Below are 23,180 nucleotides of genomic sequence, written 5' to 3' on the forward strand. Positions count from 1 at the left end.
GCCCCTCAGTTGGGTCACTAGCGCTTCTCATCCGTCTGGGAAGATAGCAATGCCCTTAGCTGACATGTGAGTAACAAGAGGAGTGAGCCAGCCTCTTCTCTCCAGCTTGAAAGGGGCTCACCTTCCTTCTAAATGCTCACATTCGGCAGATGGAACTGTGTTTCAACCGGTCACGCCCTTCAGAATTTGACGGGTTTCCATCAGTATTTCTTTGTCTGCTTGCTTTCTTGAAGAAAAGAGTGCTAAATTTTTAGTCCATCCTTGAAGGGCAATTGCTCAGTCCTTTCCTTGTCTTAATTGGCCTTCTCTGGACTTTTCTGTGCTACATTCTTCCTTGAAGCGTTAACCACAACTCTTTTTTTCATAGATGCACGTGCTCATTTTTTTTTTTCATACATTAATTCATCTATCCATCCATCCAGCTTAGTGGAGTCAAAAGAGAAGAATCTTTGGAGATAGACCAACATGGCTTCAAATTCTGGGTTTGCCACTTATTAGCAATGGGATTGTATTTTCTTATGTGCAGAATGCATATATGTAAAATATCTGGCACATAATTACGTGCTCAATAAATAGTAATTATTATATTCATTATAAGGATATATCAGTCTTGAACTTTTACATTCTTTCTTTCTCTATGACCTTGTTCTAAAACTGGAATGATGTGTCTATTGCTGCATAACAAATTTCCCCAAAATTTAGCAGCTTAAAACAACACACATTTATTATCTCGCACAGTTTCTGGGGTTTGGAATCTAAGAGTGGCTTAGCTGATGGTTGTGGCTCAGAATCTCTCACGAGGCAGCAGACAAGTTGTGGGCCAGGGCCACGGTCTTGAAGACTTGACGTGGGCTGAAGGATCCACTTCCAAGCTCACTCACACGGCCTTTGGCACGAGGCTTGGATTTTGTACCTCTCTCTGGGCTTCCCCAATGCGAATGATGATGAGAGAGAGAGAGAGAGTGTGAAGCCACAGTCTCTTTATAAAGATATTCTAATATTGGAAGTGATATCCCATCACTTCTGCTGTAGATATTGGTCACATAGACCAAGCCTGTGACAATGTGGGAGAAGACAGCACAAGGGTATGAATTCCAGGAGGCAGGGATCATTGGAGACCATCGTAGAGGCTGCCTACCACAGATGGGTAGATCGGGGAGAGGACAGAAAGAAGAATAAAACGTCTTTACCCTGAAGCACTCTAATGGGGGGACGGTCATATAAACATAAATACCCTACAAGGCAGTGGCTGTACTACTGGCATCAGCAGAGTGCAGGGGGAGCATTGGAGAGAAATCTGTTAGCTCTGCCTGGGGGCATCACGGAAGGTTTTCTAAATGCAGGTACACCTGCTTGTTCATATCCAAGTCTGTGCAATGATGCTTCATCTTTGGTTGGCATCTTTTTTAATTGAGGTTACTCATTGAGGTGATTTGCTTAGTCATTAAAAATAATAATCTATCGTATATAACAGCAATTTACTGTTTACAAAGTGCTTCCCCATGCATTACCTCAGTCCACATAACAGCCCTGGGAGCAAGACAGGTTTGATCGCTCTTGTTTTCCTCTATTGTAGACGAGCTGCTGAGGCTTAGAGGGGCAAGGTCAGTGTGTCAAGGTCTCTGGGTGGGGTGTGGTGGGCCAGGGCTTGAGCCAAGCTCCTCCTAGTCCTAATGTGCTGCTCTGGCTGCTGCCCCTTCCTTGTATGCTCCCCGAGTACTGTGGGCCCCTCACTTTAAAGCAGCAGTTTGGGTCATTCCCCCCTGTGGATGCATTACACATATGCTTGCCCGTATCAAAGATTATTTGCCACTTTTATGCCCGATCACTTGAAAGATTTTCTGTTCGTGAAGAACCTTTATGATTCACAAAGTATGGAAATGGGAATTGTGCTTTCATCAGCATTCACTGTGAAATTTCATTTTGCAGAATCCCTCAGGGGTTTGAACCTCCTCTTTGGACCATTAGAAGAGGGACTTGAAGCTCAGTTCTTTAAGCACAAATACGCTCAAAGGATGCTTAATGGTTTCAGTTCTTGTATGAGCCTGCCTATTTTGCAAGTTTTTAGATTCCTTCTGGGCAAGAGGGAAAAGGATTTTGGGTCCGCACAGTGTACGCGATGAGGGAGGAGCTCCTTTGTGGCGAAGACGGTAGCATGTGGGGAGAGGGTAGGTCAGTCACAATAGCTCATGTGTGACTAATAAATACAGCTGTGGTCATCAGTCCAAGATCAGTCGTGTGCAGTGGTTACGTACACGGGCCTTGGAATCAGGCAGACCTGGATTTGATGCTGATTCTGCCCTATTAGCTCTGTGACCTTGGGAAAGTTTTTTAATCTCTCAAAGCTTTGGTTTCTTCATCTGTAAATAGGATTAATAGTAGCACCTTTCTCAAAAGGTTGTTGTGAGGATTAAATGAGATAATATATGTAAAGTGTTTAACACATAGACATAGTAATAAACCATTACATAAATGTTAACTTTTATGATGATGACGATGGTGATGATGACAATGTATTATTGGAGTGGCTGCTATTCATAAGTTCCTTTATTCATGGATTCGTTCATGAAACATATGGCAGATGTTGCTAACGGTGGTGTCTGTGAACAACTAGAGGCTTCAGGGAGCTGCGAATCTCCTAAAATTACATGGAAAGTTTTGTGCATATGTGTGTTTTTCTGGAGAGAATCTCAAAGTGATTCTCGACCCCAAAAAGTTACAAACAAAGTCTACAGTGTGCTGAAGACTTGGTGTTAGGGATACACAAATGATTATGAGACCGTCTTCATCTTCCGAGTTCACGGAGCGGTGAGGCAGACAGACTTACAGACACGATGTTACAGAATGTCCGGTTTTAAGGGTTTAAGTGACAGAGGCCACATAGAAGGGAGAGTTGGTGAGACAGCTTCACGGATGGAGGGAGCAGATGGTCAAGCCGAGTCAGAAGATCCAGGGCAGAAGGAATAACATGCAGAAACCCAGGCCACAAAACAGTAAAGTGCTGTCTACTTAAATGTCACACAAGTAGTCTAGTGGTGACAGTGCAAGTGCCCAGGGCGTAAGTGGCCCAACTTGAGGCAGCAGGTTGGCAGAAGCGTTTGGGAAGTGTCTTTCAGGCCAGGCTTGGAGCTTAGTCTTGATCCCTTGGTCCATGGGAGGGCATTGAAGAGTTGCAAGCAAAGGAGTGACATGGTCAGAGCTAAGTTTACAAAAATCCCTCTGTGTGTTGGGGAGACCCTGGAGGAGGGGAAAAAGTTAGAAGGAGGCTGGGGTAGTCGTCATCCAGGTGAGAGGGGAGGCCTTGAACTAAGGCCGTGGCAGGGGGCCTTAAGGAAGGAGAGGAAATGGAAAAATAAATTAGGCGATAAACCAGAAGACTTGCTAATCAGTTGGGTATTGGGGAGAGAGAGGTGCCATGGGTGATTCTCAGGATTATGGCTTTTAGTTTTCCTGTGGGCTTAGGACCCATTGGACACCTGATTAGACATCATTGGAGACCTGCAACAAGTGTCAAATTGTTCCCGGTCTTATAGATTCCTAGTATTATGGGGGAGGTAGGGGTTCAGCAGGAAATACACAACAGTACAGACAAATGATAAGCACAGTAAATGCTAAGGGATCAGGAGGGTGAGCATTGTGGGCTGAAGTGGGTCCAAAGCTCTCCATGTCATTATATCTGATGGGCAGTTGTTAGCTTCCATCTCACTTGACCTCTTAGCCACATTCACACTGCTCGCCACTCCTTTCATCTTGAAACACTTTCCCTGATGCCTTTTATGGCTCATGCTCTCTATATCTCTGGTCCCTCCTACTCAGTCTGCCCCGTGGGTTCCTCCTCCTTTCCCCACTACCTACTGTTTCTGTGTTCCAGCCCTGCCTGACCTGCCTCCACCTAAATCTTCTGCCTTATCTCACACGACTTTCCTCTTGTCCTCCGTGCTCCAGCCACCCTGACCACGCTTCAGGCTTTCCAGCGTGCCATGGTCAGTCTGACCTCTGAGTTTTACATGTGTTCTCTCTTCCTCCCCCATCTTCTGCCTGTTCTTCCTTCCAGTCTCAGCTCAAACAGCCTTTTCTCAGGAATAGGGTGGCCATTTAATTTGTTGCCCAAACTGGGATACGTTTGAAAGTGAAAAGAGGTGCTGTTAATAATAACACTTGGACAATAGGCATAAACTGGCACTGTCCTGGACTAATGAGTACCTGGTCACTCAACTCAGAGTGGCCTTCTCAGACACTTCCCAGGTGTGATCAGGTCCCCCGTGCTCTGATCCTCATTGCTCTGTGGGCCTCATTTCACAGCCCTTCCCATGGTTATAGTGATGCGTTGGAGTGACTGTTTGATTCAGCTCTTCCTCCCCCCTGGGCTGGGTGCTCCATGACAGCAGACGTGCTCCCATGTGTCTTTGGCACTGGAGACATTTTGTGCCACATAATCAGTTCTTAATAATTAAGAGTAAACAAATTAATGGTGAACTCAGATTTGTATTTTTTGTATTTGTGGAGTGTACAAAGCATTTTCATTTCCGTCATCTCATTTGGTTCCTGTTGCACCTTGCCAGGTTTTCTCCCTTCAACCTACCAATGACACAGAACTTTTGGTGGCCTAAGGTCTCATAGCTAGTAAGTGACAGAGATGAGTCTAGACCTCTCAGGTCCCCTGACCCCAAATCCAGTTCCTTTTCCAAAAGAGTTTGGAGAAAAGAAAAAGAAAGATGACTTCCAGATTTAAAATCTGGTGCTGACCTTGAGAAAAATGGGGAGTGGAGAGCCTGAGAAGCATTTGTCAGTGTTCAGTTGCCCCATGAAAATCTGCATAGCATTCCAGGCTACAGAGAGCTCAGAGGAGAGCTATGAATGGCCCCTTAGCCTTCGGGGGTGGAAGCAGACAGCTTTTTGTTGTTGTTTTATTGTGGTAAAATATGCGTAACACAAAATTTACCGTCTTAACCGTTTTTAAGTGTACAGCTCAGTGGCATTAAATACATTCACATGTTGTGCAGCCATCACCACCATCCCTTTCCAGAACATTTTTCATCTTCCCAAACTGAAACTCTGTACTCACTAGACAAATAACTTCCCATTTTTCCCTCCCCACAGCACATAGAAACCACCATTCTATTTTCTGTCTCTATGAATTTGACTACTCTAGCTACCTCATGTAAGCGGAACCATACAATATTTGTCTTTTTGTGGCTGGTTTATTTCACTTAGCATAATCTTCAGGGTTCATCCATGTTGTAGCAGGTGTCAAAATTTCATTCCTCCTTCAGGCTGAGTGCTGTGCAGTGTACGTATGTGCCACATTTTGTTTATCCGTTGATGGACAGTTGATGGACACTTGGGCTGTTTCCACCTTTTGGCTGTTGTGGATAGTGGTGCTGTGAATGTTTGTGTACCAATATCTGTTTGAGTCCTTGATTTTAATTCTTTTGGATATATACTCAGAAGGAGAATTGCTGGATCATGGGGTGATTTTGTTTTCCACAGCAACTTTTTACATTCCCAGGGCACAAGGGTTTCAATTTCTCTACATCCTTGTCAACACTTATTTCCTTTTTTAAATTATTTTTTATAATAGCCATCCTAATGGGTGTGACGTGGTATCTCATTGTGGTTTTGATTTGCATTTTGCTAATGATCAGTGATATTGAGCATCTTTTCATGTGTTTATTAGCTATCTGTATATTTTCTTCAGGGAAATATCTATTCAAGTCCTTTGCCCCCCCCTTTTTTATTTCCTGAGGAAGATTTGCCCTGAGCTAACATCCATGCCAACCTTCCTCTATGTTTTAGTATGTCGGCCACCAGCACAGCATGGCCACTAACAGCGCAGTGTAGGTCCGTGGAGAACTTAACACATGCCACTGAAGTGGAGAGTGCTGAACTTAACCACTAGGCCACTGGGGCTGGCCCAAGTCCTTTGCCCATTTTTTAATTGGTTTTGTTGTTGTTGTTGAGTTGCAGTCGTTTTTGAATACACTCTGAATATTAATCTCTTACCAGATATACGATTTTCAAATATTTTCTCCCATCCCATGGGTTGCCCTTGCATTCTGTTGACATGTCCTTTGATGCAAAACGTTTTTAATTTTGATGAAGTTCAATTTATTTATCTTTTCTTTTGTTGCCTGTGCTTTTGATGTCATATCCAAAAAATCATTGCCAAGTCAAATGTCATGAAGCTTATCCCCTATATTTTCTTCTAAGAGTTTTTATAGTTTTAGCTCTTATGATTAGATCTTTGGCCCATTTGAGTTAATTTTTGTATATTGTGTAAGGTAAGGATCCAACTTCATCTTTTTGCTTGTGGATACCAGTTTTCCCAATACCAATTGTTGAAAAGACCGTCCTTTTCCCGTTGAATAGTCTTGTCATCCTTGTTGAAAATCATTTGAGCATATTTGTGAGGGTTTATTTCTGGGTTCTTTATCCTATTCCACTGGTCTATATGTCTGTTTTTACCAGTACCATACTGGTTTTTATTAATTTATTTTTACTATTTTTTATTTAGAGCTGTTCTGGGTTCACAGCACAATTGAGCAGAAGGAACAGAGAGTCCCCATATACTCACTGCCCCTGCACATGCACAGCCTCCCCTACTGTCAAAAATCCCACACCAGAATGGTACATTTGTTGCAATGGATGAGCCTACACTGACACATCGTAATCACTGCAAGTCTATAGTTTATTTTAGGGTTCACTCTTGGTGTTGTACCTTCTGTGGATTTGGACAAATGTATAATGATGTGTATCCACCATTATAGTATCATACACAGTATTTTCACTGCCCTAAAAATCCTCTGGGCTCCACCTAGTCATCCCTGCCTCCTCCTGAACCCATGGCAACTACTGATCTTTTTACTGTCTCTGTAGTTTTATGTTTTCCAGAATATTATATCTTTGGAATCATACAATATGTAGACTTTTCAAATGGGCTTCTTTTGCTTAGGTATAAGCATTTAAGATCCCTCCATGTCTTTTCATGGCTTGTTAGCTCATTTCTTTTTAGCACTGAATAATATTCCATTGTCTGGATATGCCACAGTTTGTTTATCCATTCACCTACTGAAGGACACCTTGGTTGCTTCCAAGCTTTGGCAATTATGAATAAAGCTGCTATAAACTTTAAAGCTGCTATAAACTCTAAAAATTGTGCAGCTTTTTTGTGGACATAAGTTTTCAACTCATTTGAATAAATACCAAGGAGCGCAATTGCTGGATCATATGGTAAGAGTATGTTTAGTTTTGTGAGAAACCGTTAAATCATCTTCCAAAGTGGCTGTAGCATTTTGCATTCCCACCAGCAATGAAGGAGAGTTCCTGTTGCTCACATCCTGGCCAGCATTTGGTGTTGTTAGTGTTTTGGATTTTGGCCATTCTAATAGGTGTATAATGGTATCTCATTATTGTTTTACACACTGTTTTGATTACTGTTTCTTTGTTGTAAGTTTTGGCATCAGAATGTGTGATACCTCCAACACTGTTCTTCCTTTTCAAGATTGTTTTCCCTATTTGGGATTCCTTGAGATTCCATATGAATTCTAGGTTGAGTTTTTCTATTTCTGCAAAAAAAATGTCATTGGGATTTTGGTAGGGATTGCATTGAATCTGTAGACTGCTCTGGGTAGTACTGACACCTTAACAATATGAAGTCTTCTAATCTATGAACATGGGATGTCTTCCTACTTATGAGTGTCTTCTTTAATTTCTTTTAGCAACATTGTGTAATTTTCAGCGTGTAAGTCTTTTGCCTCCTTCGTTAATGCCTAAGTATTTAATCTTTTTGATGCTATTGTAAATGGAATCGCTTTCTTAATTTCCTTTTTGGATTTTTCATCATTGATATGTAGAAAAACAATTGATATTTGCCTATTGATTTTGTATCCTGAAACTGCTAAATTCGTTTATTATTTCTAACAGATTTGTGTATGTGTGCGTGTGTGTGTGATCTTTAGGGTTTTCTACATATAAGATCGTGTCATTTACAAAGAGAAATCATTTTACTTCTTCCTTTCCAATTTGAATGCCTCCTGTTTTTTTTCTTGCCTGTTGCGCTGGCCAGAACTTCAGTACCATGTTGACCAGAAGTGACAAAAGTGGGCATCCTTGTCTCATTCCTGATCTTAGAGGAAAAGCTTTTCAGTCTTTCACCACTGAGTATGGTGTTAGCTGTTTAAGTAGTTTTTTAAAAGATTTTAAAAAGAGGTAAGATTATGAAGTCTTGGGGCCTATTTAAAATTGTGTTTCTCTGAGTTCTCGGCACCTTGCACGGTGCCTGGCACATAGTGATTATCGAATGAATGGACTTTTTTTAAAAACAAAGGCAGTTTCTCAAAACTGTACGAGCTAAAGGCTCTTCTGAATGAAGGGTTGATGTGGGATTCATGGGGGTGGCAAGGTTTGAAGGGCAACCCTAAGGATGATAAGGAGTTATCAGTTGTCCACTGACATGGAGCAGGTGTTGGTCCTACATTGTGGGCAGCAAAGCCACTTGGATCTTAGTAAACTTGGCTTGGATAATTTGCTTTTTAGAGAAATCTCCTTGGTTAAGTTATTTTTCCCTTCTCTATATTAGCACTTAACAGCTGGAAGAAAATAACATATGTTGTATCTCTCTGTATTTATGACTACTGAATTAATAACTTCAGTTCTTTGGATACAAAGAAAATGAGTGAAATGCTATAAATTAGAGATGGAGGTTGTTAATGCTTGTAGAATGTGTAACATATGCCTCCCTTTGGCACAGCTTTGAAGTAATGTGAATGATTTAAAGGGCCTGAGTCTGTTTGCCTTCGTTTTAATTGGGATTAGCTGGAAAGCATTGAGTCACCACCATTTCATTAGTAATGCTGTGTTCTTCCATTGGAACTTGGCCCTCTCAACTTGGAGTAGATAAAAAAATTCTGATTAACTATAGTCCTAGCATGGGAAAATCAAATGATTTTATTTAATATGTTGGCATTTCTCTTCATTTGGACTTTTAACAAGCAGTTTCTAAATATAAACTAACATGTCTTTACTTTTTTCTTTTAATGAAGGTCATCTGAGTTACAGGCTTTAAAGGTCCGTTCTGTAAATGCAGAACTTGCTGATAACTTTGAGAGGCAGCAGGATGTCATGGAAAGAGCAGGCCCTTTTGTCTCAGTGAGAGATTTTCTGGCTGGAAATAATTGAAACACTATAGCTTGTGCAGAGGGGATGCGTTCTAAGGAGACGAGGCTGTCTCACAGGATCCAAGGACAGGAGGGACAATCAGGCTCAGGAGGGTCTGGGCCTCAGTCCTGGAAGCCCTAGGAGCTGAGGTCACTCACTCTGCGTCTCCAGGGCCACACGGCTTCATCTCTGCTTTTCTCGCTGCACCTGCTCCTTTCTTCTCTCTCAGCAGACTGGCTGCCTTTGCTTCTCCATTCACACAGCCACGCGCAGCTGCCCAGCTCTGGCTTTTTATCACTTCCAGCTCAAGGGCCAGCAGAGGCTGCCTGGCATCTCTGATTTCCAAATTCCTGGAAGAGAGAATCTGGTTATCTCATCTTGAGTCAGATGACCACTCCTGGTCTGTTCTTTTATTCATTCAAAAAGTCTTTGTTGAATGCTGGGAACTGTTTTAGGCACTGGGGATCCATCCTGCCCTTGTGGACCTTGTGTGTGTGTGTGTGTGTGTGTGTGTATGTGTACATGAGAGAAAGAGAGACAGACAGACTATGAAAGCTCCTTCTTTTGGGACTGGGTTGAGAGTTGCAATTTTCAGGGAAAAAGAACTATGGGCTTGGAATTTAGATAGACCTGGATTCAAATCCTGACTCTTCTCATTATCAGCTCTGTGTGACCTTGGGCTTATTCGATTACCTCCTCAGCCTCAATTTTCTCATCAGTGAGATGAAAGTAATCTTTTCTAGGGTAGTTAAGAGGATTAAAATGAAAGGTGTCTGTAAAGTCACTATATAGTGCCTGCCACAGAATCAGAACTCTGCGCCACACCAGTGGCTGTTAGTCACTAGTGGTTGTGACCCTGAGAGAGTTACTTAGCTTGTCTGAATCTGTTTCCTCACTTATAAAATGGGAAAGAGCGTCATCTACCTCACGTGCTTATTGTGAGGATTAAATCATGTGATGAGTGCCCGGCGCCAGGAATTCGTACATGGTGGACATTCATTGCGGTGCTGCTCCTCTTGTGCTTGTTACGAATCACATTTTTTCCCTTTCTTCTAGATCCCATTTGGCCGACGCTTGCCTTGTGACATCTACTGGCATGGAGTTTCATTTCATGACAATGACATATTCTCCGGTCAAGTGAACAAGTTTCCAGGTATCTGCTGTTATTGTTGGCATTTAAAAACGTTTCTAGGGCTGAGTCTGAGGGTACACTCTTCCGCAAAAACATGACAGTGTTTTGAGATGAAACTTGAGGACCCTTAATTGGGAATTGCTGCCTGCGCTGTGCAGCGGTACCATTCCCTCTGGAGGGAAGTTAACACAGAGGCAATCAGGATTTAACCCACCAAGGGTTTAAGATTGGAGGTTCAGGGGCTGGCCTGGTAGCACAGCGGTTAAGTTCACACGTTCCACTTTGTGCAGCCTTGGGTTCACCAGTTCGTATCCCGGGGGTAGACCTACGCACCTTTTGTCAAGCCATGCCGTGGCAGACGTCCCACATATAAAGTAGAGGAAGATGGGCATGGATGTTAGCTCAGGGCCAGTCTTCCTCAGCAGATAGAGGAGGATTGGCAGCAGATGTTAGCTCAGGGCTAATCTTCCTCAAAAAAAAAAAAAAAAAGATTGGAGGTTCAAAAACACAAACAGACAGGCTCTTCTGGTCTAATTCTACTGGTGGAAGAACATGATTTTCACCTTCTGGGTTCTCGATATAACATGGGGGTGTTATGAGAGGGGATTATATTCTCAAAATAAAAAAAAGAACATTTCACTCAAATACTTTGCAGGAAACAGGAGTACTAAAATTCTAGGGATCTATCACAGAAATGGGGTTAGCAGCTTCCATTTTCTTTAAGTATCATATTTGGAGGTACCATTTTTAAGACCAAATCCACCAGTCTCCATACTGGGAACAATAGGCTGCAGTCAGCGTTTAGTTTTATCTCAGGATATCATCCCAGCGAGACTTACCCTGCAAGGTGACTCTTAGTGCCAGAAAAGTCTCCTGGCCAATTTTAAGATACCCCTCCCTCCGCTCCCAGCCCCCCATGTACCTTCTTATTTCATGTTTAATCTCTCCCACCCTCTTCTGCCATGATTGCTATGCATTATTTTTAATGGCTAATAGAAGAGGTGTTCAAGGTTAGTGGGAGTGCCGGGGGGAGGGAGCATTTGCTTAAGCTGGGTGTGATCACGGCCAAACAGTCCTCCACTTATTTTCAGAAATGTTAACATATTGCACAAACGATATTCTAATGCAATAATAAATAATTTCTAAAAAGAACATCATCTTGAATTCCATCCCTCATTTAACAAAACCACAATGTGAATATTTCTGTATTTCCTCCCAAACCTTAACCATGTATATGTGTTATTTTTACATAGTGGCAGTCAGAGTGTAGTCGCCTGAATGTAAGGTATTTTCTCTCAGCATTATATCATTTATGCTTATTTTAAAAAGGAGAATCAATTGACTCTTTTTCTTTGGAATTCCATGCCATGTCTTTAAGACACACCTATCAGAAAACCCAATTATCTGCACATTATACACTGGCTAGTTGTGCCACGTCCGCTAGGGGTTTTCAACTGAGTGCTGACTACCATAGGCCCCACTTGGCTCAGATTTGCTTGGAAGGGTGTAGGGCAGGAAACACAGCTTGCCAGCCAGTCACCTCAAGTGACAGCTCAGGTGCAAGGAGACAAGATCCACACTGGCGGGTGTGGGTCTGTCTTAGCTTAGACACCACCTAGGAGCCAACATCTCGTGTGACTCCTCCACAGCATAGCTTCCAGGGTCCCCGCCAGGGTCATGCTAAGTTACAAGAATCACTACACTCAAGAAAGCCTAGAGCTGTGATTTCCTACCAGGTATTTATGCAATTTGCCAATCAGGGGTCATTTTAACCGTATGCTTTGTTGTCTAGTAACACCGCTAAATTTCCACCTTTATTGATTTCCAAGGGAGCAAGCTAGAAAATTAGCCCAAGGTCAAATTTGTCCTTAGAGGAGGAGAGAGGGTTTTGTCAGAGGACAAGAACAATTCTTGTAGCCAGGATTCTTGCACACAGTTTAATGGGATAGCTCTTATTTTCTGTCTTGCTGCTCAGAAAAAGCGACACTCTGATGCCACTAAAAGGACTTACTGGAATGTTGGGAGAACAAAATTTGGATGAGAGCAACTCTTTGAATGAGGACAGAGTTCCTGAGACAGGAATCATCAAAGGAGGCTTCATTTACCTTTTCCCAGTCTGTTCAGGCCTCATCTAAGGGCTGAGAGGGGGAAAGAAGGAGTATCCATGGCCCTGCATTTGGAACACAAATCAGAAATACAGAAAAAAATACCCCCGAGGGACTAGTTTCATTAGAGGTAATATAAGAATATTCACTCCAAAGAAGCAAGTCTGGCCTATCCCATATTCCACATGCCAGTGATTAGAACATATAATTTTCCAATTTACTAACAGCAATTAATTAACTCTAATGACAGAGCAGTCTCTCGAACCTCTAGGCAGAGGAAGAGTGCTGCCACACCTTCTGCTCTGTGAAAGACAGCCCTTAGCAAGGGGGTGATCGATCACAGCACGGGCTGCCCTTTGACTCCAGTTTGTGTCCAAGCTTATCTTCTTCCTCTGTCTCTCATATATCCCATTATTCTAAAAATGCATTTAGTATGTTACTTAAAGTCCTAGTGGATGTGCCAGGCAAGTCTAAACACTTCACATGCTGAATAAACTGAAAACTTTTGGATACCCATATGGAAGTAATTTATTTTGTTTGTGTCAGCACATTAGATTTTAGCCACTTTTCTATGGGCAATTTCCTGCAAGATATGTTATTATATTTTAACTGATGAATTAAGACTTTCTATAAAAATTATCTGATTTAGATATGTCTCTGCTTTAAAAAAAAGTCCAGAATCGTCAATTCTCAGCTTACAAGCAAGTCTCTTGCTGAGTTTTAGGGTCTTAGATGAAGGGCAGCTCATGGCAGGTGGTGCCTGAGAGCCCACCAACGAGGAGGGGACTTTCTATAGAGAGGGAGAGGGCTCCCGTGAGGAATCTAGGAGGGCAGCCATGTGTCAAGCACTGGGCTGGGCTGGGGATACAAAGACAAGGAGAAAGCAAGTAAAGAGAAGTAAAATACAAAATAAGTACAATGCCAGAGGAAGTTTGGGAGGCCGTGGGAGTTTGGAGCAAGGGCACATGACCTAACTCAGATTTGCCTGGGGGGCAGGCAGGGTGAGAGATCCTGGAGAAGAGGATTGACAGGTGAACTGAGCCTCCAGGAACGGATAAGCCTGACTCCCATGCAAAACAGGGAGCAGAGATGGGGCAAAGGTTTAGAATGCTTAGAGCACGCTGCTCATTCAGCAAAGGGCAAGTGGCCCATGATGGTTAGCAAGGGTCAAGTATGATAAGGACATTGGAAAGGTGATAGGCAGGGACCAAAGTACAGCATTGTTCTGGTCTGAAGGTCATGGGAAGCCACTGAGAAATTTTTAAGCCAGAGAGTGATGTGGGCCAGCTTGCAATTTAGAAAGATCAGCCAGAAGGATGCATTGGAGGTGGGTGGAAAGGCTGAGAAAGGAACAGATATAGAGCCAAGAGGCTGCTGCAGCATCCAGGCGAGAAAGAAACTAATCACTGGTGATGGGAGTAGAGGAAAGAGGATGGATCTGAAAGAATGTATTTGTTGTTTGGTGGTTGTAAGGTGTTTTCGCCAAGAATTACTGTTATGATATTTGGATTGAATAGTACTAGATTTTGTTTCGTTTTTGTTTTTTTAATTGGATTGGGCAAGTCAGAGGATTTAACTATTGCACTCTTGGGTCATCCCAATGGAGTGGGACCACCAGGCCTTGAGACTCCAGTGTAGCAGACGGAAGAACCCAGGCCCCAAAGGAGTGGCAGGAGGCAAGCTCTTGGTGTAAGAAGCTCCAATCGGAGTTGGGGCTCTTTTCCGATCTATAGGGGAACTGCCACAGTAGCGATATCTAGGGCTAGACCTTATTGAGAAAGCCAAGTAGGCAGTCAGCCTCAAAAGAACATGATAGAAGGCAGCAGTAGCCCAGTCACTGGTTTAGTCACAGATGGGAGGACTGCAGCCCTTGCAGGATAGTCTTGCAGGGAACAGAGAAAGAACACTGGGGAGAACAAGGCAAAGGCAGGGCTGAGGCTGCCACTCAGGCACCAAGAGTAAATGACAGGTTACCAAAATTTGAGGACAAAGCAATGGAGCCTCCGAAAAACAGTTAAAATCCTCGTCATCTAATTGGAGTACAAAGTCAGGGTCAAAGTTTCAGTAGGGACGAGCTGATAAGTAGACCTAGAGCTTGCACCTCAGGTCACAGTGGGTCCCAGAACCTACGGCGGGCATGACAGGTAGAGGTCAGGCGCTGCAGCTGCTTAGAGAAGGGAGGCAGAGCCTGGAGCCAGTAGGTCCTGGCGATGACCTCCCTTTTCATGTGCTCTGCCTCAGCTAGAAACCCAGCTACTGAGAGAAGATGACACTCCTCGCGTCTGTCTCTGAGCCACCGCTAGAGGCAGGGATGGGAACACAGCATTGGGTGGGAACACAGCTTAGATACGGTGGAGGAAAAAAGGTTTTGGTGGTAAACAGATTTAGAGGGGTCTACACTGGTGCATTCTGGAGACGGGCGTTCAGGCAGAGCTAGGGGTGAGATGTCTAAAACTTACGGGCCAGAAGGGTCTGGGAAAAACAGCTTTGGCTTGTAGGGGTGCTTCTTAAGCTGGTTGTTTTCAACTTGGAGACAGACACAAAGGTAAACTCGGAAACAGATCTATTAGCTGGTGTGGGTGCTGATGATCCACATTAGAAAAAGAGCCACTGCAGATTTATAATGAATATCTACTCAGTTTGCTGGACATTGATGTTCACGACCTTCTCTGGAACATTCAGACTGCACTCCTGTGCTCACAGCACTTCTGTGTGTGTTGTGTGGGTCCGTCTGACCTGCCAAGGATTTCTGAAAGGGACCCTTCCCCTGTCACAACCATTCAGTGCAGACAATACCACCAACCTCTGGTCTGGAGGCATCATCTATTTGATGTTAGGTGCTGTATTCCAGTTAGTTATGAAGGTTTTTAGTTTAATACTATAACTGAAATGTTAGTTAAATACAAGTAAAAAGGTTCCCAAAAAGTTGAAAATTTTTTGTGTATACTTTGTATTAAGCTCCAACATTTGTAACTCAAAAATTCTAATTTCATGGAGGATTTCAAAGGCATTAGGTGTAATTTTCAGAATGCGTACTTACTTCTTGCGAAGCTCGGAACACGGTCCTCAGTGAGTTTTCTTTAATATCGAAGAGCCCACATCAGAGCACAGCCTGTTAGTGCTTTTTAAGTTCCTTTAGTTCTTATTAATTCTTCTCCTTATCCTTCTAAACAAGAGCTAAGAACCTAGGCATTGACATCTCGAAGCTGCGATCTTTAGATTTATTGTGTTTTTAATATGCTGAGGGAAGCAAGATAGGTTATTAAAACGTTCATTCTCAGATGTTCACCTTTTGCTTCCTGAACGTGGGAGTTTTGAGAGACCTCATTCATTCTAACTGTGCCCATTTGGACCGTGTGATAATTCCACATGCCAGGCTGACATGGAGCTGTGTACTTTCTGTTAAAAATGACTTTGTTAAGCAAATTTCTCATGTCAGTAACGGAACCATGTAGGCTCTTTCAGGGTGAAGGCCATTGTTAGCCTTCATCTTTAGCAATGATATTTGCTTTAAGAACGAAGCTTGCTAAAATTTTAAAATTGTGACCTATTTGCTTAAAATTTGCCGAGATATATATTCATTTTCTCCTCTTGTCAGAGTTACTAAAGATATTACAAGAAAAAAATCCACCATCCTTTTAAGATGTTTTATAAGTGAGACGTTTCAGTCCCTCTGGGCAAGTTAATGAGATCTGATCAATGTCAGTGTCAGTATTTATAACAGAAGAACTCCTACGGATTCCATTTTTTCCCTTTAAACTATAAATTATGCTATGATATCCTTTCTACTTCCTGTCCTTATTTCAAGGAGACAGATTTTATGCTGAAAGGTGTATATTTTTCTATTTTATACCTTTAATACTCATGAGAGTTTAAAACAAAGCCACTTAATTAAGCTTCTCATAGTGTAATCAGAGTCCACTAGATAATATTCTCTAGGATATAAGATGGAAGGAATCCCAGAAGTATGTGTACTCACCCAAAATTAAAGAGGATATTAAGTTTTAAGTGTAAGATATAAATGTTTCTTTTTATTCATTATTTAGGGGGCTGACAAAGAATGGAATAATAAACTCGGTGGAAATTCATTCTTTCAAATTGATGCTTCATTTTTATAAGGAGAAAAAAAATATCCGTCTATCCCCCCAAGTTTGTCATTAATTTGGTAGATCTTCCCAAACTATGAGTCACCGCTGTGGGGAACAATTCGTACCTTTTTTTATCCTGTCTAAAAAGGTGAATATGGCGGGTGGGTGGTTTTAAAAGTCCCAAATAATGGCTGTCTTATAGCTCGTGGCCACTGTTGTTAAAACCTCACAGCTTCTCTTCTCCCCAGGCATGACGGAGATGGTGCGTAAAATTACTCTGAGCAGAGCAGTGAGAATCATGCAGAATCTCTTTCCTGAGGAGTACAACTTCTACCCTCGCTCATGGATTCTGCCTGACGAGTTCCAGCTCTTTGTTGCTCAGGTAGATGGCACTCCGTCCCCACGACCCTTGAATTCTGTTCTGGTTGCAACTATGTCCTGGGAGCTGTGTGCTGGGAGCTGGAGCAGGGGGTGCCCAGGAAGCTGAGACTGGTTAAGGGAGTGTCTTAACCATACACAGTAGGTGTTGGCAGCAATCAAGGCAGCCTGCAGAGTTGAACGAGTAGAGTGACAGGTAGGTAAGCTGAAGAAGTGGGTCTTGACATGAGGAGACAGGCCTGGGGCATCTCATACTGGGAGCTGGATCACGGGGTCAGCGTTCGGACAGCCAGGCAGACAGAGTGGAGCGGGGGTTGAGCCCACAAGTGGACTGGACTGGCACTGTCTGGGTGAACCCTCGAGGCTGTGCTCTCCTCAGCACCCTGTGCTGGGACACGTGGGAGGTCGGGCTCCGTTTCAAGGCCAGGGAGTAGGTCTGACAGACTGAGGGGGGAAACGTTTGAAGTGTCCTGCATTAAATTTGTTTCAGAATCAATTTTTAAATCACCCATTCCATATCAAAGCAACTTGTTTGAGCCTTCACCGCTGATGGTGAAACAGAACCAGTAGTGAAGCTGAAAGCAGAATTGCCCTTTCATTTAGTCTTTTAACGATTTCATTTAGGACCATTTCAAAGCCTTTGCCAATGGGTTCCACGGTCCATACCATACCTCTGAGGGTAACTATGCAGCAAATGCCTGTCTCACTGTGATGAGGCTATTGCGATTTGTTGGTCCTACTATGTTCCAGGCATTGTGCTAAAAGCTTACCATTATTTCTCTAAATCCTCACCGCAATCTTATGAAGTTGGTTGTATTATTATCCCCATTTTATGGATGAGGAAACTGAGGCTTTGAGAAGTTGACTTGCTTAAGAAGTAGGATTTAAACTAGAGCTGATTTCAAGGCCTACGCTTTTTATATTCTTTATTGCCTGCATGTTGTTTTGTTTTTAATATTGAATTATAAAACTTGTAATAAAATTATGATTTATTAAGCCCAAAAATCTTGACGTAGTAATTTTTAAAAGGAAGCTTTCTATGAGGTGGTGGTCACATAGATCTATACATTTCTTAAAATTCATCAAATTATTGACTTAAAATGAGTGTGTTTTATTGTATGGAAATTATGCTTCAGTAAAGTTAATTTTTAAAAATAAAGTGACCTACCATCTGTTCCCCATACTCACCTCCCAGTTTCCACTTCTGTGGCTCTGCTCATGCTACTGCCCCTGCGTGGAATACCTTTCCTTCCCATTTCTACAACTCTGTATCTAACTATTCTGCAAGGCTGACTTTAAATGATACCAACTGTGTCTTCAAAATCAGACGAGTGAGAAGAGCATTTCCATCATCCCTGAAGCTCCTCTGTGCTTCCTTGTGGTCAGCCCCTCCACCCCCCAGCCCAGGCAACCGCTGATCTGCATTCTCATTATAGATTAGTTTTGCCCATTCGAGAAATTCATATAAATGATAAAGTAAGTATTCTTTTGAGTCTTTTTTTCTTTGGGGATTATGTTTTTGAGATTCATCCATGTTTATTGTGTGTGTCAGTAGCTTGTATTTTTATTAGTGAGCAGTCTTCCGTTGTATGACTGTACCCCGCTCTGTTTATCTATTCACCAATTGATGGGCATTTGAGTTGTTTCCAGTTTGGGGATATTTATAAATAAATCTGCTGTGACGATTCATGTCAAGTCCTTTTGTGGATATATGTTTACATGTCTCTTGGGTAATATCTAGGAGTGGAATTTCTGGATTATATGGTATGTGTCTGTTTAACTTTATAAATTGCCAAAATGTTTCCCAAAGTGGTTCCGCTTTACACTGTCACTGGCAGTGTGTGAGCATTGTCTTTGTTCCACATCGTTGCCAATACTTGGTATTGTTAGTCTTTTGAATTTTAGACATTCTAGTAGATGTGTAGTTGTATCTTTTTATGGTTTTAATTTATGCCTCCCTGATGACTAGATGTTGAGCATCTTTTCATGTGCCTTTTGGCCATTTGAATATTCTCTTTGGTTAAGTGTATATTCAAAATTTTTGCTCATTTTTTATGAATATTTTATTTTTAAGTCGTAGGTTCTTTATATATTTTGAATACAAGTCTTTTCATGTGTATTGTGATGTATTTGTATATGTATTGTGACTATTTTCTCCCACTTGACTTTTCAAAGTCTTAACCTTAAATTTGCATTTTTTAACTCTGTCTTTTAAAGAACAGAAGTTTTTCATTTCGATGAAGTGAAATTTGTCAAGATTTTCTTTTGTAGTTTGTGTGATGTCTAAGACATCTTATATCAATCCCTTTAAATTTGTTGAAAGTTGTCTTATGGTCCATATATTGTCTATCTTGGTGAATGTTTCACATGCACTTGAAAATAATATGTATTTAGGAGTTGTTGGTGTAGCATCCTGTAAATATCAATTAGGTCAAGTTGTTACTTGGCACTGTTCACATATTCCTTACTAATTTACTGCCTACTTGTTCTGTCAGTTATTGAGAGAGTATGTTGAAATTTCCAGTTCACATTGTGGATTGTCTATTTCTCCTTCTAGTTATGTCAGTTTTTGTGTCTTGTATTTTGAAGCTCTGTTATTAGCTTGATAATTTGACTACTTTGTAAGGTAACTGTCCTTGTCCTGAAGTCTACTCTGATATTAATATAGCACCTCCAGCTTTCTTTGACTCACTATTTGTGTGGTATATCTTTTGATTATTCTTTTACTTTTTAACCTATCTGTACTTTTAAAGAGTGCTTCTTGGTGACAGCATGTAAATGGGTTATGATCTTTTATCCAGTTTGACAATCCCCGCCTCTTAATTGGTGTGTTTAGCCCATTTATACTTAATGCAATCATCAATATTGTTGGATTCAAATATACCATCTTTTTATTTCTTTTCTATTTATCCTATATGTTTGGATTAATTGGACATTTTTAGTATTTTATTTTATCTCCTCATTAGGCCTATTAGCTATACCTCTTTAAAAGTGTTTTTAGTTTTTCTTCTATCCCTAGGCGCTAGGATTTACAATGCATCTTTAACTTATCACATTTACTTTAAGTGTTACATACTTCAAGTTCACTCTAAGCACCTTGCTGCAGTCGGCTTCTACTCCCACTCTCATTCTCTGTGCTATTGTCACATACTTTACTTACATGTTACGAACCCCACAATACATTGTTATTATTTTTGCTTTGAAAAGTCAATTTTCTTATAAAGAAACTGAAAAATGAATATATTTGTATTCTATACTCACCCATATATTTACATTTTCAGCATTCTTTATTCCTTCGTGTAGCTCTGGGGTTCCATCTGGCATTATTTTCCTTCAGCTTGGGGAATTTTCTTTAACATGTCTCTTGTAGTGCAGGTCTGCTTGTGACAAATTCTCTCAGCTTTTGGTTTTTTGGAAATGCCTTCATTTTGCTTTCAGTTTTTAAACTATTTTGAACTAATTTTGGACTTACAAAAAAGTTGCAAAAACGGGTGAGAGAGATTTCCCATATATCCTCCATTTAGCTTCTCCTAATATTAGCATCTCATACAATTACTGAAACTGGTAAATTAACATTGATATAACAATACTAAATAATATACACATCTTACTTGCATTTTTTCTATTATCCTGCTAATGTCCTTTTTTTCTGGTACAGGATCCACTCCATGATCCCTCACTGCCTTTCTCCTTAGTTTCCTCTGATCTATAACAGTTGCTCAATCTGTCTTTGTCTTTCATGACCTCGACTCTTTTGAAGAGTATTGGCCAGTTATTTCTTTAAGAATGTCCTTCAACCTGGTTTAGATTTTTTTCATAATTAAATTCATATTAAACATTTTTGCTAAGAATAACAGAAAAATGATGTTGTCACTTTCTCAATGCATCATATCAGGAGGTACATCATGGCAAGATGTCTTAATTCTGGTGATGATGACTTTGATCACTTAGTTAAGGTAGTGTCTGCTATGTTTCTCTACTATAAAGTTACTACTTTTTCCCTTTGTAATCATTAAGTATCTTGTGGGGAGATATTTTGAGTCTATGCAGATAGCCTATTTGTCTTATAATTTTCTAAAAAGCAGCTTTAGTTAAGTATAATTGACATACAATTATCTGCAAATATTTAAAGTGTGCAGCTTGATATGTTTTGATATATGTAAAAACATATGAAACCATGACCACCATCAATCAAGATAATGAACATATCCATCACCCCAAAATGTTTCCTCATGTCCCTTTTTAGTCCTTCCTTTCTTCCCCTCCCTGCCCTCCACCTCCTGTCACCAGGCAACCGTGGATCTGCTTTCTGTCAAGATTAGTTTGCACTTTCTAGAATTTTATATAAATGAAATCATATAGCAGGTACTCTTTTCTTCTTTTTTGGGGTCTGGCTTCTTTCACTCAACATAATTATTTTGAGATTCATCCATGTTGTAGTATTCATCAATAATTCATTCTTTTTTATTACTGAGGAGTATTCCATTGACTGTATATGCCGCAGTTTGCTTATACCTTTAAATAGGTCCTGGTACCGATAGGTTGGTACGTGGGGGTCCCCACTCCAACCAGCAATTCTGGGGACACCAGCCGGGTGTCCTACAATTCAACTCAATTCTGTCACTATCTACCCAGAGATAGTATCAGATTCCACAGGTTGAGGGTTCAGTCCTCCAAGACTGCCCCCGCCCCCACCAGCTCAGGCGCCAGTCGCAAGCCCAGGTTGTTACTTGTGCTTCTAATGAGCTGGCTACAGATTGGAGGCTCCAAAGACCTTCTTGGACTTCAGACACCAGTTGCAAGCCCAGGTTGTTACCTGTACTTCTGACCTACTGGCTATAAATTAGAGATTCCCAGAACCCCCTCCTTGGGTTTGATTAATTTGCTAGAGCGGCTCACAGAACTCAGAGAAACATTTTACCTGTTAGATTACTGGTTTGTTATCAAACGATATAACTCAGGAACAGCCAGAGGGAAGTGATGCATAGGGCAAGGTATGAGCAAAGGGCTTGGAGCTTCCATGCCCTCCCCAAGCACACCACTCTGCCCAGTCTCCACGTGTTCACCAACCTGGAAGCTCTCCAAACCCCAGTCCCTTTGATTTTTTTATGGGGCCTTCGTTACATGGGCATGGTTGATTAAATAATTGGCTATTGGTGGTTGATTCAGCCTCCAGCCCCTCTCTCCTCCCCAGAGGCGAGGGGGTGGAATCGAAAGTTCCAACCTTCTAATCACATGGTTGGTTTCCCTGGCAATCAGCCCCCATCCTTAGGTGATTTGCAAAAGTCACCCTTATTAACATAAACCCATTAAGTTGTGATGGAAAGGGCTTGTTGTATGTAAATAACAAGACACCCATTTCACCTTTATGGCTCTGAAGAGTTTTCAAGAACTGAGGGCTAGAGATCAAATATTATAACAGAAGATGCTCTATTGCTCTTGCCACTCAGGAAATTCCAAGGGTTTTGGGAACTGTGAATGAAGACCAAATATATATGAGAAATATATTTTGGTCATCTGAAATACCTAATAATATGTATACTTCTTATAAATTACAATATTGCAGCCTTCAACTGCTGCTGGACAATTGGATTGATTCCAGTTTTTGGCTATTACAAATAAAAACACTACGAACATCTGTGTATAAGTTTTTGTGTGAACATGTTTCCATTTATCTTCAGTAAATGCTTAAGAATGGAATGTCGATCATATGGTAGGTTTACATTTAATTTTGGAGAAAGTACCAATAGTTTTCCGAAGTGGTTGTGCCGTTTTTTATTCTCGTCAGCACTGTACGAGCCTTCTAATTCTTCCACATCCTTGCCTAAACTTGGTAATAGTCAGGCTTTTCATTTTAGCCGTTATAATAGGTGTGTAGTGTTTTCTCATGGGTTTTAATGTGTTTCCCTGTTTATTAATGATGTTGAGCATCTTTTCATGTGCTTGTTTGCCATCCAAATATATTCTTTGGTGAAATATCTATTCACATTTTGTGCACATTTGTCACAATTGAGTTATTTTTGCATATAATGTAAGGTATGGATTGAAGTTCAGTGTTTTTGGCATATGAATATGCAATTGTTTCAGAAACACTTGATGAGAATACTAACCTTTCTCTCCCAAATTCCCTCTGCACTTATGTTGAAAATAGTTGCTCAAATATGTGTAGGTGTATTTCTGAATTCTCTATTTGCTTCCACTCATGTATTTGTCTATCTTTATGACAATACCTCACTGTCTTGGTGACTCTAGCTATATAATAGTTTTGAAATCAGATAATGTAAGTCCTCTGACTTTGTTCTTTTTCGAAGTTGTCTTGGC

General features: G+C 41.3%; 1 protein-coding gene across 5 annotated transcripts in view; it reads left to right on the forward strand.

The window, feature by feature from the left end:
- Window positions 1-23,180, forward strand: part of TTLL11 (tubulin tyrosine ligase like 11) — a 228,725-nt gene that overhangs the window by 38,304 nt on the left and 167,241 nt on the right. For 2 of the 5 annotated variants that reach the window (XM_044778859.2, XM_044778860.2), the window contains exons 2-3: window positions 10,213-10,309; window positions 16,730-16,863. In XM_044778859.2, the coding sequence (XP_044634794.1) occupies window positions 10,213-10,309; window positions 16,730-16,863 (231 nt within the window). Of the gene's footprint in view, window positions 1-10,212; window positions 10,310-16,729; window positions 16,864-16,903; window positions 17,056-23,180 lie in introns of those variants that run through there. The other 3 variants (XM_070518831.1, XM_070518832.1, XM_070518833.1) reach the window with 2 other exon arrangements.

This window comes from Equus asinus, chromosome 10, assembly GCF_041296235.1.
Source record: "Equus asinus isolate D_3611 breed Donkey chromosome 10, EquAss-T2T_v2, whole genome shotgun sequence".
Taxonomy (NCBI): domain Eukaryota; kingdom Metazoa; phylum Chordata; class Mammalia; order Perissodactyla; family Equidae; genus Equus; species Equus asinus.